The 16,884-nt window shown below is 38.6% G+C and overlaps 1 protein-coding gene across 2 annotated transcripts in view; it reads right to left on the reverse strand.

Annotated features, from left to right (window-relative positions):
- GXYLT2 (glucoside xylosyltransferase 2) overlaps positions 1 to 16,884 on the reverse strand; it is a 97,643-nt gene that overhangs the window by 47,982 nt on the left and 32,777 nt on the right. For both annotated transcript variants that reach the window (XM_016148036.2, XM_036219357.1), the window contains exons 2-3: positions 13,862 to 14,054; positions 5,885 to 6,016 (exon numbers count right to left, since the gene is read on the reverse strand). In XM_016148036.2, coding sequence (XP_016003522.2) covers positions 5,885 to 6,016; positions 13,862 to 14,054 — 325 coding nt within the window. The remainder of the gene's footprint in view (positions 1 to 5,884; positions 6,017 to 13,861; positions 14,055 to 16,884) is intronic.

Genomic DNA, 16,884 nt, shown 5'->3' on the forward strand with positions numbered 1-16,884 from the left:
TGTAGGTCACAAATAGATGACATTGGCAATTTTAAGAGATCCAACTTAATAGTTGTTCAGATCAGAAACCTAGGTGGAATCATTATCATCTCACTTCTCTTAAACTCTTAAACCAGCCAATCAGGAGAACTGGTAAATTCTATTTCTGAAGCAGATTCTGAATCCATTTCTAAGGCATCAGGCAAAGTCCAAGTCATCATGAGTCGGCCTCTGCAATTCCACTGTCCACTCTGCAATCAAGTAGTGTGTCCACTTTATTTTATTCATTTTTTTCTGTTATTTTAAGCCATCCAGTCTGTGGTACTTTATTTTCTTCCCCCAAACATTCTGATTTGCTAGTATAATAAAAAAATAGGTTACAATACTCAACAGAAATTTCTAATTTGTTAAGTGCAACTTTTTGCCAATCATTTGCCTCTTTCTATCCTTTTTTAAAAAATAAAGTTGCATAAAATAGAGTTGGCATACAATATTATATTAGTTTTAGGTGTACAACATAGTGATTAGACATTTATATAATTTACAAAGTGATTATGCTGACAAATCTAGTACCCATCTGACACCATATGTAGTTATTACAACATTGTTGACAATATTCCTTATAATTTACATCCCCATGACTATTATGTAATGCCAATTTGTACTTCTTAATCCCCTCCCCATATGCATCTCCCCACCCATCCCATCTGGCAGTCCTCAAAATGTTCTCTCTATCTGTGAGTTTGTTTCTGTTTTGTTTGTTTGTTTTGTTCTTTAGATTCTACATGTAAGTGAAATCATGTGGCATTTGTCTTTCTCTGTCTTACTCCACTCAGCACAATACTCTCTAGGTGTATCCATGTTGTTGCAGATGACAAGATTTCGTTCTTTTTTTATGGCTGAGTAATATTCCATTGTATATAAGTACCACCTCTTCTTTATTCATTCATCTGCCAATGGACACTCAGGTTGCCTCCATATCTTGGCTATTGTAAATAATGCTGCGATGAACATATGGACTCGCATGTCCCTTCAAAGTAGTGTTTTGAGTTTGTATAGAAAAATACAAAGAAGTAGGATTACTGGGTCCTTCTTTGTCTCTTGTTATAGCCTTTGTTTTAAAGTCTATTTTGTCTGGTAGTATAGCTACCCCAGCTTTTGCTGTTGTTGTTTCCATTTTCATAAAGTATCTTTTTCCATCCCTTTACTTTCTGTGTGTGTCTTTTGATCTGCAGTGAGTCTCTTGTAGGCAGCGTATGCAAGGGTCTTGATTTCTTATCCATTCAGCAATCTTGTCTTTTTTAAAAAAAAAAATAAATTTATTTATTTAAATTAGTTTCAAGTATACAGTACATTGGTTTGACATCTGTTCATAAAACAATCCCCCCAATTGCTCCCTCCCTACCCCGGCCCTCCACTTAGTCATCATAGTAATGCTAACTGCATTCCCTCTGCCATGCTCCCTCTGCCCAATTATCAACTACTAATTTGTACTTCTTTAACCCTTCACCCCATTCTCCCAGCCTCCCAACCCCCCTCCCCTCTGTCTGTCACCAAATTGTCCACTATATTTGTGAGTCTGTTTTTGATTAGTTTGTTCTGTTTCTTCCTTAGATACCACATTTAAGTGAAATCACATGGTATCTTTCTGTGTCTAACTTATTTCGCTCAGCATTATAACCTCTAGGTTCATCCATGTCATTGCAAATGGTAGGATTTCATTTTTTTAAATGGCTGAGTGATATTCCATTGTATATATAAACCATAATTTCTTTATTCAATTGTCTGTTGATGTGCATTTAGGTTGCTTCCATATCTTGGCTATTGTAAATTGTGATACTTCTCCAAAGAGGAAATACAGATGGCTAACAGACATATGAAAAGATGCTCAAGATTGCTAATCATCAGAGAAATGCAAATTAAAATCACAATGGGATATCACCTCACACCTATCAGAATACTTATCATCAATAAATTGAAAAACAGCAAGTGTTGGTGAAGATTCAGAGAAAAAGGAACCCTCATACATTGTTGGTGGAATTGTAACTTGGTACAGCTGCTATGGAAAACGGTATGGAGGTTCCTCAAAAAATTAAAAAATAGAGATACCTTTTGACCCAGCAATTGCACTTCTGGGTATTTATCCAAAGAAAACCAAAACAATAATTCATAAAGATCTATGCGATCCAATATTCATGGCAGTACCCTGCCTTTTGAGTGTAGCATTTAATCCATTTACATTTAAAGTAATTATTGATAGATATGTAGTTATTGACACTTTGCTATTCATATTTTTTATCTTCTTTCTCCTTATCCTCTTTCTCCTTCCTAAAGTCACTCTAACATTGCTTATAATACATGTTTGGTAGTGATGAACTCCTTTAGCTTGTTCTTGTCTGGAAAGCTCTTTACCTGTCCTTCGATTCTAGATGATAGTCTTGCTAGGTAGAGTAATCTCGGGTGTGGGTCCTTGCTTTTCTCCACTTTGAATATTTTGTGCCAATCCCTTCTGGTCTGCAAAGTTTCTGTTGAAAAATCAGCTGACCTTATTGGGGCTCCCTAGTAGGTAACTAGATGCTTTACTCTTTCTGCTTTAAGATTCTCTCTTTGTCTTTAAACTTTGGCATTTTAATTATGATGCGTCTTGGTGTGGGTTTCCTTGGGTTCATCTTTTTTAGAACTCTCTATGCTTCCTGGGCTTAAGCATATTTCCCTCACCAGGTTAGAGAAGTTTTCCATCATTATGTCTTCAAATAGGTTTTCAATTCCTTGTGCTCTCTCTTCTCCGTCTGGTACCCCTATGATGCAAATATTGGAATGCTTGATATGTCCAAGAGGACCTTTAAACTATCCTTATTTTTTGGTATTGTTTTTTTCTTGTGACCATTCTTATTGGATGTTTTCTGTTACCTTATCTTCTAAATCTGATTTGAACCTCTGCTTCATCCAATCTACAATTGATTCCCTCTAATGTAGTCTTCATTTCTGACTGGTTCTTTTTTTATGTTTTCTATCACCACTTTTATGTTTTCTATCTCTTTGTTAAAGTTCTCACTGAGTTCATCTCTTCTCCTAAGTTCAATGAATATCCTTATAATCCATGTTTTGAACTCCGCATCTAGTAGACTCCTTGTCTTCATTTTATTTAGTTCTTTTTTTCTGGAGTTTATTCTGTTCTTTCATTTGGGATATATTTCTTTGTCTCTCCATTTTAGCTGCCTCCCTGCTTTTTTGTGTGTGTGTGTATTAGGCAGGGCAGCTATGTCTCCTGGTTTTAGTAGAGTGGCTGTATGTAATAAGTGTTGTATGGGGCCCAGTGGCATGGTCTTCCTGGTTACCTGAGCTAGGTGCTTGACGTGTCCTTTGTACGTGTTGTATGTGTCCTCCTATTGTAGTTGAGCTTTGGTTGCTATTTGCACATGAAGAGGAGGGACTGACCCACAGCTGATCATTCACAAGTTCTGGCCAGTAACTACAGTGGAGAAGTTGTTATATAGGGGCTAACCCTACAAAGCAGGATTTGCTTTAGCAGGGCTCTGGTGCCTGCCCTGTCTGCCTTTTGGATGTGTTGTCCTTAGATGTGGCCCCAGGTGGTACTGTTGCATGGTTCAAAGCTGGTCACTGGGTGTGCTGGCCCTGAGGACACCTGGCATGAGCCACCAAGCCATCCATAGATGGCTGTCACTTATTCCGGACTTAGAAATGACTTTAGAGGCCAAGATACTAACTAAAGCCAGCTGCTGCTAGTGCCATGCTTAGGGTTCCTCATCAAGAGGCATGGGGCACTCTGAGGACAGGTTCTGCTTGTTTGGGTTTTGTGAAAATTTGAGAGATTTTAGAAAAGCCCTCAGCATCAGCCAAAATAGGCCACTTGTATGGAAAAGCCACTGGAAGTGGCTTTTGTGGGCTTTTAAGGTGGGTGGGTGCAGGGTCTCAGGGAATCACCAAGGAAGGGCAAATGGTGCTAGCCAGGTTGATGGAGACTCAGATACGGTGACCACCTGGCTCTGCATCCTGAAAGAGGGGAAAGTTCAACAAAGAAACAATGGATTCTACCAACACTTTTAACTGGAAGAAAGCTGCTCCGCCAGCCCTCGCTCTGAAGCCAGACAATTCAGTTCCTCCCTGTATGTCTCTAGCACCTTTTAAGCTCCCAGTGCTGGAGCTTAGAGTAAGTCTGTCAGTGAGCAAGTCCATGTGTGAGGCCCCTATAAGAGAAAAACCTGAGATTCTAGCTGCCCTCATCTTGCTCAGCCACAATCTCCACTGGTTTTCACAATCAAAATTGGGGGACTTCTCCTCCCGGTACTTGAACCCTGGGCTGGGGAGCCTAGTATGGGACTGTGACCCCTTGTTCTTCAGGGGGTACTTTCCCAGTCAAGATATCCCTCCCAAGTTTTAACCACCACATGTGGGTGTAGGACCAGTCCCTTTGGAGTTTGCACCTGGGGTGACTTCTTTTGTATATCTTTAGTGTAGGACTTCTGTTTGGCTAGACTTTAGGTGATTCTCCATGATGCCTGTTTTGTAGTTTAGTTTAATTTTGATGTGATCATGAGAGATATTAAGCAGAGTGTTTACCTACTTTGCCATTTTGACAGGAAATCCCCACTGTGTCCCTTTTAACACACAAATCAGATCATTCCACTTCCGTACTAGCAATCAGTCAAAAGCTTCTTATAGCTCTTAACACAAAGAACAGACATTCCAACAAGTCTTCTACAACAAGAAAGTTCCAGCCTGTGCTGACCTCTTCAATCCCACCTCACTCTATTCTCAGGTTACTATATTTTTATTTTCCAAAATATACTTCTTCCCAACTCAGGGACTTTGTACATATTATTCTGTCTGTCTGGAACCTTTTATTATTATTATTATTATTATTATAAATATTAGTATTAGTATTAGTATTATTAGTATCCAGGCCCTTGTCACTTAGTAATCCCCACTTCCCCTTCATGTCTTAGCATGCCTCAAGAGAACTTTCTACAATCTCTCCTAGACCAGAGTAGAACACCATATTTCATCCAAAAGTCTGTTCTCCACCTCAGCATGGATCACATTTCCATGTTTAATGTCCTGCTGGACTCAAACTCCAAGGGGGTAAGATCATGGCTGTCTTGTTCACTGCCATATCACCATCACTAAGCCAGAACATAGCACCTAATGGGTATCCAAAAAATGCTTGCTGAAGACATGAATCCCTCACAAACGTTAAGGTTACAATTCAAAGTTGGCATCATGGCTCAATGAAATCCTCAGTTTTGATATATGTTTAGCAATTTTTCTACTTGGAATTTTAAAAAATGAAATCAAAACATTCAATTAAAAATTCTGGCTTTTGAGTCACGCTTCTTTTGCTCAGGCCCACTTCCACATCTGGAAGTACTTTCCTTTCTAATAAAACTTTTCTACTGTAAAAAAAATAAATAAATCAAAATTGAAAGACTGAACTAGAACTCTGGATCTTCTGTGAATTATCCCCTAGCATGGCTACATCTAGTAATAGTTATTGTTAAAAGAGAAACAGTAATTATCAAAGATAATATTTATGGAGGGCCAACACTGTGACCAGCTGATGGAGGAAACTGAGGTGTATAGAAATTGGGGAATTTTCTGAGGTTTATACAGCAAGTAAATGGTGGAGCCATAGTCACAAAAACCCATAGTCCAAAATATACTTTGGATGCTCTCAGTCCCTCAAATCTTTGAGAAAGACAACCTTTGAAACACAAGGAAACCCCTCTCTACACCCTGAAGACTAAGAGCATCAACTACAGAATCCAAGAGAAACATATTTTTATCTGTAAGTAAAATATCTCTAAATATACCCCAGTTAATTTCACCACATTGCCAGGAGCAATTCTCTCCCAGCCAACACATTATTCAAAGCAGGTGATCCTACCGGAAGAAAGAGTCTCTGGGCAGCACAGGGTTTGAATAACTTCTTCCATTCCTGAGGGTTTCCAACAGAAAATGTGATGGGGTAGATTCTGTGCTCGAACTTCTTTGTATATGAATCAGGCCATTGTCGTAACTGAAAAATACGAATGGAAAGGGGAGGATGATTAGACTCCGTAAAAATGGAAAATACCTAAAGCTTCTGAATGGTAAAGTGGAATTTGTTCATACAACTTATATAGAAAATCTAACTTCATCATCACTATCAATACTCACTAAAGGAAAGACCATTGCCAGGACTGAAAAATAATATCCAGAGGTGGCAAGGGTGATAGGAAACACACAAACACTGTAAGGGGAGTATAAATTTGAACAAACTTCCAAGAAGAAAATTTGGAAACAAAAACCTCAAAAGACACAGATACAGGACTTTCGCCAAAACCTATTTCGTAATTCAAAAAACTGGGAACAAATTATATGCCCAATAATAAGAAATGGGGAAAATTTATTATGATAGAAATATACAATGGACTACTATATAGTTAAAATAAAGTAGATCTATATGTGTTAATGTGGAAAAATGGTTATAATGTATAGGTAGGATTTATAAAAAACAAAGTGAAAAAAATTTATAATATGCTTGTCTAATAGGGAAAAACATATGCATCTATATTTTCTATGTAGAGAAAACTCTAAACAGGTGTACATCAAAATGTTAAAAGTGCTCATCAATGGTGCTGGTGGTTTCATTTTCCAAGTTTATACTTCTGTATTCTTTAGAGCTTTTACTTGCTTTGCATATATTAGTTTTATAATAAGATTATTTTAATTAATAGACATTTTTTAGAGCTTTATGCTTACAGAAAAATTGAGCAGGAGGAAGTACAGAGTTCTCATATATCTCCTTACCTTCCTCTCCCCCTCCCAGTTTCCCCTGTTTTTAACATCTTGCATTAGTATGGTATATTTGTTACAATTGATGAACCATTATTGATACATTATTAAGTAAAGTCCACAGTTTACATTAGAGCTCATTCTTTGTGTTGTACAATTTTGTGCATTTTAACAAACGCATGATGTCTTATCATTACAATATCATACAGAATATTTTCACTACCCTAAAAATCCCCTGTTACATTTATTCATTCATCCAACCCCTTGCGCCCCCCCCCCCAAACTCCTGGCAACCACTGATCTTTTACTGTCACTTGGTATTGCCTTTTTCAGAATGTTATGTAGGTGGAATCATATAGTATATAGCTTTTTCAGATTGGCTTCTTTTACTTAGCTTGTTTATTTTATCACTGAGTAATAATCCATTGTACGGATATATCAATTTATTCCATTGTGTGTATATATCAGTTAGTTTATCCATTTACCTATTGAAGGACATCTTGGTTGCTTCCAGTTTTAGTCGATTCCAAATAAACCTACTTAAACTATCATGTGCAAGCTTTTGTGTAGACATTTTTTTTCAGTTCATTTGGGTAAATAACAAAGAGTGGAATTGTTGGATTGTATAGTCAGCCTATATTCAGTTGTTTTTAAATTTTTAATTTTCACTTATTTATTTTAATTAGTTTCAAGTATACAGTACAGTGGTTAGACATCTATATAGTTTGTAAAACGATCCCCCCAATTGCTCCCTCTCTCCACTGACCCTCCACCTAGCCAAAGTATTCACGCTAATTGCATTCCCTACGCCATGCTCCCCATCCCTGTGACCATCCATCAGCTATTAATTTGTACTTCTTTGACCATTTACCCAATTCTCCCAGTCCCCTAGTCCTCATTCCCCTTTGTTCATCACTAAATTTTCCATTATATTTGTGAGTCTGTTTTTGATTAGTTTGTTCTTTTTATTCCTTAGATTCTGCATATAAGTGAAATCATATAGTGTGTATCTTTCACTGTCTGACTTAAATACCTTCTAGGTCCATCAGAGCAATAAATTTTTCCATTCCCTTCCTTTTTGTCTGTGTGTCTTTTAATCTGAGGTGAGTCTCTTGTTGGCAACACATGTAGGGGTCTTGTTTTCCTATCCTTTTACCCACTCTATCTTTCGGTTAGAGCCCTTAATTCTTTCCATTTAAAGTACTTATTAATAGGATGAAATTGTTACCACTCTGTATTCCTGTTTTTGATACATGATTTTTCTTCTTAAAGAAGTCCCTCCAACATTTCCTGTAATACTGGCTAGGTGGTGATAAATTCCTTTAGCTTATTTTTGTCTACGAAGCTCTTTAACTGCCCTTCAACTCTAAATGATAGCTTTGCTAGATAAAGTATTTTTGGTTGTAGATCCTGGGTCTTCATCACATCAAATATTTTGTGCCAAGCCCTTCTGTCCTGCATAGGACAGAAGAAATCAGCTGCCAGTCTTATGGGTGTTCCCCTATAGGTAACTATGTTTTTCTCTTGCTGCTTTTAATAGTTCTTCTTTGTATTTAACCTTCGGGCATTTTAATTACTATGTGTCTTGGTGTGGGCTTCTTTGGATCCCTGGCTTTTGGGATTCTCTGAGCTTCCTGGGGTTTTATGTCCATTTCCTTCACCAGGTTAGGGAAGTTTTCCATCATTATTTCTTCAAACAGCTGTTCAACATCTTGATTTTCTTCAGTTACACCAATCAGATGGATATGTGGGCCCTTAATAGTGTCCCATGTGGTCCTTAAATTATTTTTATAGTCTTGGCATCTTATCTCTTGCCATTCTGATTGTGTGTCTTTGGCTTTCCCATCCTCTAGATAGGGCATTTGATCCTTTTCTTTATTTACTTTGTTTATTCCTTTATTTATTCCATTTAATATACTTCTCATCTCAGATAATGTGTTCTTCATTTCAGACTGGTTGCCTTTTATAATTCCCATTTCTATTTTTATGTTTTTTAAAATCTCTTTGTTGATTTTATTTATGCTTCCCAAAAGTTCATTGAGCATCTTTATAACCAGTGTTTTGAACTGTGCATCTGTTAGATTACTTGACTCCGTTATATCTGGATCTCTGTTCTGTTCTCATATAGTTTCTGCTTTCTTGTCTTCCCATTTTGACTGTCTGTCCATGTCTGTTTCTATGTACTAAGCAAAGCTCCCAAGTCTCCCAATTTTATTAGTGTAGATTTGTGTAGTAGGTTTCCAGTGGCAGAGTCCTGAGAGTGTTTCAGCTCAGGCCAAATTTAGCCCAAGCCTCTGTTCCTCTAGGGCTACCTGTTAAGATTTAACAAGCAATCTACAGATGCTGTGCTTATAGTTGCCTCAAAAGGCCACACCAGAAACCAAGACCAGCTGCCACCAGCGTGAGTCTTGGTGCTTCTCACCAAGGAGCACCTAACTCACTGATGATATACTTGAATATGCCTTGGGTGTTGTTGCAAGATGGGGGAGGCAGGGGTTTCAATGTACAATGTTGTTTATATAGTCACAAAATTTTTTGAAAAAAACATTATTGAGAATACTTTAAATTTACAATTTTGAGATAGATATTTGGGAGAGAAATCTCAAAATGAAAAAGACTAAGAGCGATAGAGTATTTGACAACTCACTTATGAAAGACTCTGACCAATCAGAACCCACATCAGTACAAATGCATGAACACATCAGAACTGATACTAGGCATAAACATTAAGTGTAACAGTAACAACCAATCAGAATAGCCATTACATTTGTGCCCTGCACAACAGCCCAAAATCAGCTCTGGAGGGAGAACAGGAAGGTCCCAGCTCTAATGGTTTCTTTGACTCTTTGACCTTTACTATCCTATCTTCTAGAGGGGTTTATTTATCTTTGTCAATCTTTGTCTTTTAACTGCAATGTTCAGTCCATTTACATTTTTTACTATGCATATATACAAATAGTATATTGATTGTAGCCACTGGAAGATTCCGTTGACATTTCTTCCCATGGTAGAGCTACACACACACACACACACACACACACACACACACACACACACACGGAGGCAGGGGTGGGGGGGGGGAGCGAGTGACCGCATGAGGATGTTGCTGCCTTACTGCCTCCACCTATCACCAGAATGGATTGATGGCCATCCCCACTTCTGTGTCCCACTATTTCCTGATGCTGAGTTTGAGGCAGGAGCACATATTAGCCAAACTTAAATCACATGTCTGATTCTGAGCTGCCTGGACAGTCTAGTAAATTAACCAACCAGCTGAAACTTTAAAATACTAAAGACCTGCAGTGTAGGTGGTAAATATCATCAGAAATATTGTACTTAAGCAGCTTTAAAAGATTCCATTTACATAGAACTCATCCACAACACAACTTGTAGAGAAATCATGATGGCAATTAACATTTCGTTTTGTTTTTATCCTGAGGTATGTGGCTCTGCACTTCCTGGGAAGTTATCATGAGAAACTCTGGATATTCCCCCACCTGCTGCTAGTTGGTTTCTTTAGGCTAACACAGTGCCCACCATACAGGAAATGTTCCAAAGAATCTTTGTGCAATGAGACAATATTAGATTATCTGATTCAGCCTCACGATTGGACTCTGCAAGAAGCAGATCAAGAATCATTTGCCTCTTTTTATATCTACTATAAGTTTTTTGCTCACACTTTGATATAGATAAAAAAATTGGGGCTGTGACTTATTTAAGTGCCAATATTTTAAATCTAAAATGGCACCATAATTCCAGTGTGTAAAAGAAGGGGTGACACCATAGTCCCTGCCTAGCTTTAACAACCTATTATAATTTCTTTTCTTAGTTGAGCTTCACTGATCTAACAAAGACCTGAGTAAAAATGAGCCATCAAAGGAGTAAAGTCATCAGGGCAATTCAAAACATTGCACAACTTCACAAGTAACTATAATGATTTCCCCCACGCAATTTAGTACCTAATTTATAATGTTCCAGTAACTATGGCTCACAACAAATTACCTTAAAACTTACTAGTATAAAACAACCATTTTTATGCTCATAGATTCCGTGGATCAGGAATTTGGACAAGGCCCAGAAAGGAAAGCTTGACTCTGTTTCACAATGTCTGGGACCTTAGCTAGAAGCCTTGAAGGCTGGGGGCTGGAATCATCTGAAGGCTCATTCACTCACATGTCTGGAGGGTGAGGGTAGTTATTGGCCGGGGACCTCAAGGGGACCTTCCCCTTATCTTTTTTGTTAAAGTCAAAGTCTACATTTTCCTCTCTGTGTGGACCTCTGTGTGTGGTCCCTCCATACAGACTTGTTTGGGATTCATCATAGCATGGTGTCCAGTTTCCAGGGGCAGGTATCCCAAGAAAGAACCAGGCAGAAGCTGTATGATCTAGCCTCAGATGCCGCAAACATTATATTCGTAATACCTTAGTTTACACATACATACATATTATGTATGTAGATGTATATGTATTAAGTATTGCCTTAAAACAAATTACCCCAAAAGTTCATAGCTTAAAACCAAAAACATTTATTTTCTTATATAGTTTCTTGGGGTCGGGAATCTATGAGCTGGGTTGTCCGGGCTTCTCATGAGATTTCAGCTCAACTGTTAGCTGGGGTGATAGACATTTGAAGGCTAGATAGGGCTGACGGCTATGTCTCCAAGTTCACTCATATAAGTGTTGGTAAGAGGCTTTCATTTCTTAACACATAGTATTTTCCAAGGGCTTCTCTGACATGGCTTGCCTCAGAGCAAGTGACCCAAGAAAGAGAATGTGAACAAGATGTAAGATGCAGCGCTTTTTTTAAACCTAATTTTGAAGTGATATAGCATCACTTCTTCCCTATGCTATTGATCACACAGATCAACTCTGGGACAGTGTAAGAGGAAAGTACACAAGGGTGTGAATAACAGGAGGTGGAACCACTGGGAGCCTCTTTGGAAAATACAATCTGCCACACGTGTGGTTATATGCACACATCTTTCCTTCCTCTTATCTTTTTTGTTAAAGTCCAAGTCTACATTTTTCTTCTGCACCATCTTCATGCCCCAGCTTCTAGTATGCAGTAGGTACTCAATAAGTACTTGTCAAATGGATATTATACAAGATATTCCTAATGTTTGCCCATAACCAGTTTCCTCCTTCCCCACACATAGAGTACTTCTTAGCCCCCTTTGAGTTGGGTGGGCTTTGTGAATACTTCTGGATAATTCAATGTGAGCAGAAAAGACTTGTGTCATTGTCAAGCTGAGGGAATAAAAAGCACAATCATGATCTGCTAGTCTCTCTCTTTCCTGTAGTGGCATTCCAAGAACAATAGAGGCTCCACAGTTCCTGCAGGTATGCCTATAAGCATGAATAGTCTGTCAACTTTGGTACCATGTCTAAGAGGTTGTGTGGGTAGAGACCCTGCTACTTGTGTAAGACAGGCAGCAGGGATGTGAAATGTCTCTGAGCTTTTTGGGAGCTGTTACATCAGCCTGACCTAGCCCGTCCTGATTTTAGATGTATCATCTTTTATTAATCCTGCTAGCCCTCAAGTTGAACATGGGAAAACTGAAACTCAAAAAAGCCACAAGGCTTGTTGAGATTATCCAGCAAGTAAATAGTGGATCTCGGTTTTCTGTCTCCTAGTTCAGGTGGTAGTAAAGTATGGTGGTTAAGTTTATGAAGGTTTGAGTCAGTAATCTTAACTGACACCTGATGAGCAAATCATCAAAACTCTCTAAGCCTCAGTGATGTCAGTTTGTAAAATAGGAACATGATTGTTGTCTTTTCCAAAGAGTTGTTGTGAAGATTAAATAAGAGTAAATTATAAATTATAAACCCTTCATCATTTTCCTGTACTGCAGCTTCAGAGCAGCTATGTGCATTTAAATCTTTTTCTTTTCCCCTTACCCTGACTCAAATCATTTTCAAGACATTTTGCAATCAATTTCAAAACCCCAAGACTATTTGCTTCCCTGGCTTCTCTTGGTGAAGATGTCAAGGTGATTTTTTTTTCTTTAGAAAATGTAACACATTTTCTATCTTTCTGTTAGTAGCCTTTCTCTGCTCGACATGCTTCTTCAGCATTTCTCATTTGTGCCTAGCCTGGTAGCGGAATGCAGCACTGTTGACTCAAGTTGGTAGATACAAAACAAAACAGGTTCTTATTCTGCCATTACTTAAGAACTTACTGCAAGAGAAGATTTTCAAGGAAAACAAAGCTTGGTCTGCAAAGTAACATATGTACCTAGCCCATCCTGATTATAGATGGGGAAAAGAGGCATTTCCAAAGCTTTCCTCCTGTAGTGGTTAAAAAAATCATTATTCGTCCCTCCATATAGGAACAGTTAAATAAATGATGACCCAGTTACATAATAAGATATTATGTAGTCATCAAAAAGGATAAGGTAAGAATGTATGAATCCTGACTTGGAATGATGCTGATGATATGGTTTTAAGTGAGGAAAAGCAAGTTACAGAATAACACATAGAGAATAATCCAGATTTTGTAAAAGAAATATATTTTAAGCTCAGTACACAAATATATAGTTATGTATTATGTATACGCCTATATGTATACAGATATACATATATCTACACATATATACGCTCTCACACAGATAAACACACACATCTACATATGGAAAAATATAAAAGAATCACTCAAAATTGTGAAATCTGATAGTTCCTTGGGTAAGACACCTGAAGGGTAGCAAGGACTCCCACCTTTTAGTTTTAACATCTGTACTGTTTGAATTTATTTTAATGAGCATGTATTAAATCATTCGCAAAATATATATAAATAGATAAAAATAAGCTACCTATCTCCGAAGTGAGAACAATGTTGATAATACCAAGAAGGATTAAGTTCTGGGTCAAGTACTTTAAGTAAATCATCTAATTTAATCCTCACAATACCTCTATAAGGTAGATGTAATTATCTCTATATTAGAGATGAGAACACTAAGGCTCAGAGTCAAGGGTTCACAGTCACACAGTTGAGTATACAGCAAAATACATTAGTGAATAGAATATGCATTTCCCAAAATACAGTCTGGTTGTACTTAGTAAATATTATACCATGAATTCTGCAAATTCACCTGCTTATCAAATTCGGGCTTCAGAGATTCTTCTGTGAAAATGTGAAATTGCATCTTCCTGTGGCTAAAAAGCACGGCTGATTTAAGCATGACCAGCGTCTCCTCCAATCGATTGCCACAGGCCACCACCGCAAGGTGGATCCAGAGTTTAGGTGGCAGCACAGCATGGAAACTCCTGGGTTCTCCAGGCCTCCTAGAAAGAATCAAAAAGAAGGAAAATTTAAAGCTATTACTAAACTCATAAAAAAAAAAAGCAGCTAGTAAATGGTTGGAACATTTCAAAACATGAATAGGCACAATCTGTTATATTTTATAAAGTGATAAGCATTTTGACAATTCTTCCTGCTTAGAAAAAATACCATTTATTCCAATATTTTGCCTGGCAGTAGCAGGATGAGTCACTGTTTGGACTGCTATAGGTGTCTGAGACATTTTCTTGCCAGCATTCAGCTGTCTAGTGCCTGCTGGCTGCCTAATGGCCCATGTTTGGAAATAGCATTGCTAAACTTTGACAGCTGACATAAGGACTGTGGAGCTCCCACTTGCATAGGCCATGGAAATTATATTTAACGCAACTTGAACAAGAGGAGGGTGGGTCATGGCTTTCCCATGTGAAATGAGCAACATGATATTCCCATCATCTGGATGGTTTTAGGTTGCGATGAAATGCATGACCACTGAACCAAAGGAAAATCATACAAGTCTGGGACATGAGCAAAGAAACCAACACATGTGGCTCCATTACGTCTTAGGAAAGTCTTAAAGAAACAGGTGTTAATCTTAACCGTCTCACTTAAGATTGCTGAGGTGGTAGGTGTGAAGTTTAGCTTACAGTATGAAACTGATATTAATGAGAAACAGGCAGGAGAGGGGGCAGGTTAAGCTGAAAATTACCAAGGTATCAAGTAGCGAATCAACAGCTGAGCGGCAACTAGGATCCAAGAGTCTAGAATCATCATCCAGCTATTTCCTCATAATAAAAGATTTGTTCCAGACAAGGAGATGTAGCCAAGCCTCAAACACACCACTGAGAAACATTTGCAGGCAAGCTGGAAGAAGCTGGCTTGGAAAAGGTGTCCTGAGACAAATGAAACTAATTTACTTGTACAAAAGATTCAGAGACCAGGAGAACTTGGACGTCAAATGCTACCTTCCTTCCAAAAACTTTGAGTACAATCAACACACTGCTCCATTATTCACTGCTTTGCTGAATAATGGCAGCCTTGCTCCAGATTTGTTTTACCAGGAGGAAATTTGAAGATATGGGTGGAGCACTTTGGGTAGTTCTCCAATTTGATTACTTAGGAGAGTGCTTACTAGAAGCACAGCCTCCTGGCTCAGCTAAGCCCAGATGAAAAGTTACCAGATTCTACTTATTTCAGGGATCACAGGAAAAACAGTAGAGATGTCCTAAGTATCTCCCTCAATTTTCCATTCTCTTCATCTTCCTTTTGCTATGTGATAAAGCCATCATCTTCCCTCACCTTGATAAGTGTGATAGCCTCTCTTTAAGTGAAAAAGGTGAGTATAGTACAATAAGATACTTTGAGATAAAAAAGAGGCTATGTTCACAGTATATTTTTATAATTGTTCTATTTTATTATTATTGTTAATCTCTTACTGCTCTGAATTCATAAATTAAACTTTATCATAGATATATATGTATAGGAAAAAATATAGTATATACAGTAGTTCCCTTTTATTCATGGGAGGTACATTCTAAGACCCCCAGTGGATACCTGAAACCATGAATAGTACTGAACCCTATATATACTAAGTTTTTTCCTATATGTGGATGCCTTTTCACTTAAAGGAATCACTTTACAGCTCCTTGGCATATCCGAATCGTCAGCATCACTACTCTTACATTTCGGAGCCATTATTGAGTAAAATAGAGGCTTCTTGAACACAAGCACTTCGATACCCCTACGACCAATCTGATAACCGAGATGGCTACTAAGTGGCTAATGGGTGTGTAACATGTACAGTGTGGATATGTTGGAAAAAAGGATGATTTGCATCCTGAGCAGAACTGAATGGGAAAGCATGAGAGCTCATCATGCTACTCAGAATGGCTTTCAATTTAAAACTTATGAACTGTTTACTTTTAGAATTTTCCATTTAATATTTTCAGACCATGGTTGACTGTGGTTAACTGAAACCAGAGATAAGGGCAGACTATTGTAGTGAATGAAACAGATCAAGATGCCTGCCCTTACAGAAGTTATATTCTACAGGTGGTAGGGGAAAGACAAAGAAAGAAATAACAGTTGAAGAAAATAGTAACTAAGTAACTTACATAGAAAGTTATCCAGTAATAAGCACTATGAAGGGACTATATAGTTGAGCAGGAAGAGATACAGAAGTGGCTGTGCAAAATGGCGAGAGGCCTAAGAAGATGAGATCTGTAAAGGGAATTCAGGATGCTGTAGAATGTAGAGGCTGGACATGCCTCTTCTAGTGACCACACCAAAATTATAACAAAACTACAGAGCAAACAGTATGCAGAGTCGCCAGAGGTCTGGCTGAACAGACGCCCTACAACTAGGTCACCTCAAAATGGTAGGAATGAAGACACGAAATGGCCCAGTCCCACAACCGCCATGTGGTGATCAAGAGCCAGGAGGGCCATCTTGGCTGCAGGGCCCCATCTCCTGCCTGAGGCGAGAGGGGTCAGAGCCGAACACTGGGCTCCCCAGCCCAGGGTTCCAGTGCTGGGAAGAGAAGCCCCTACTACCTCTGGCTGTGAAAACCAGCAGAGGTTGTGGCTGAGATCAAGGGCTGTGGGAAGTGGAGACCTTCCTTTTAAAGGGTCCACACCCAATCTTTCTCACTTACAGACTTGCTTGCTCTGAGCTCTAGCACCAGGGCAGCTGCTCGAAGGGTGCCAGGGAAATATAAGGAGACACTTAGCTACTGGGCTTCAGGGCAAGGGCTGGAAGGGCAGCTGACTCTGGACAGAGGTGTAGGCAGAAGTCACTGTTCTTTTGTTTAGCCCTCCCTGCTCCCAGCCTGCAGACACA

The sequence above is a fragment of the Rousettus aegyptiacus genome, unplaced genomic scaffold (assembly GCF_014176215.1).
Source record: "Rousettus aegyptiacus isolate mRouAeg1 unplaced genomic scaffold, mRouAeg1.p scaffold_m13_p_4, whole genome shotgun sequence".
In the NCBI taxonomy this organism is placed as follows: Eukaryota; Metazoa; Chordata; class Mammalia; order Chiroptera; family Pteropodidae; genus Rousettus; species Rousettus aegyptiacus.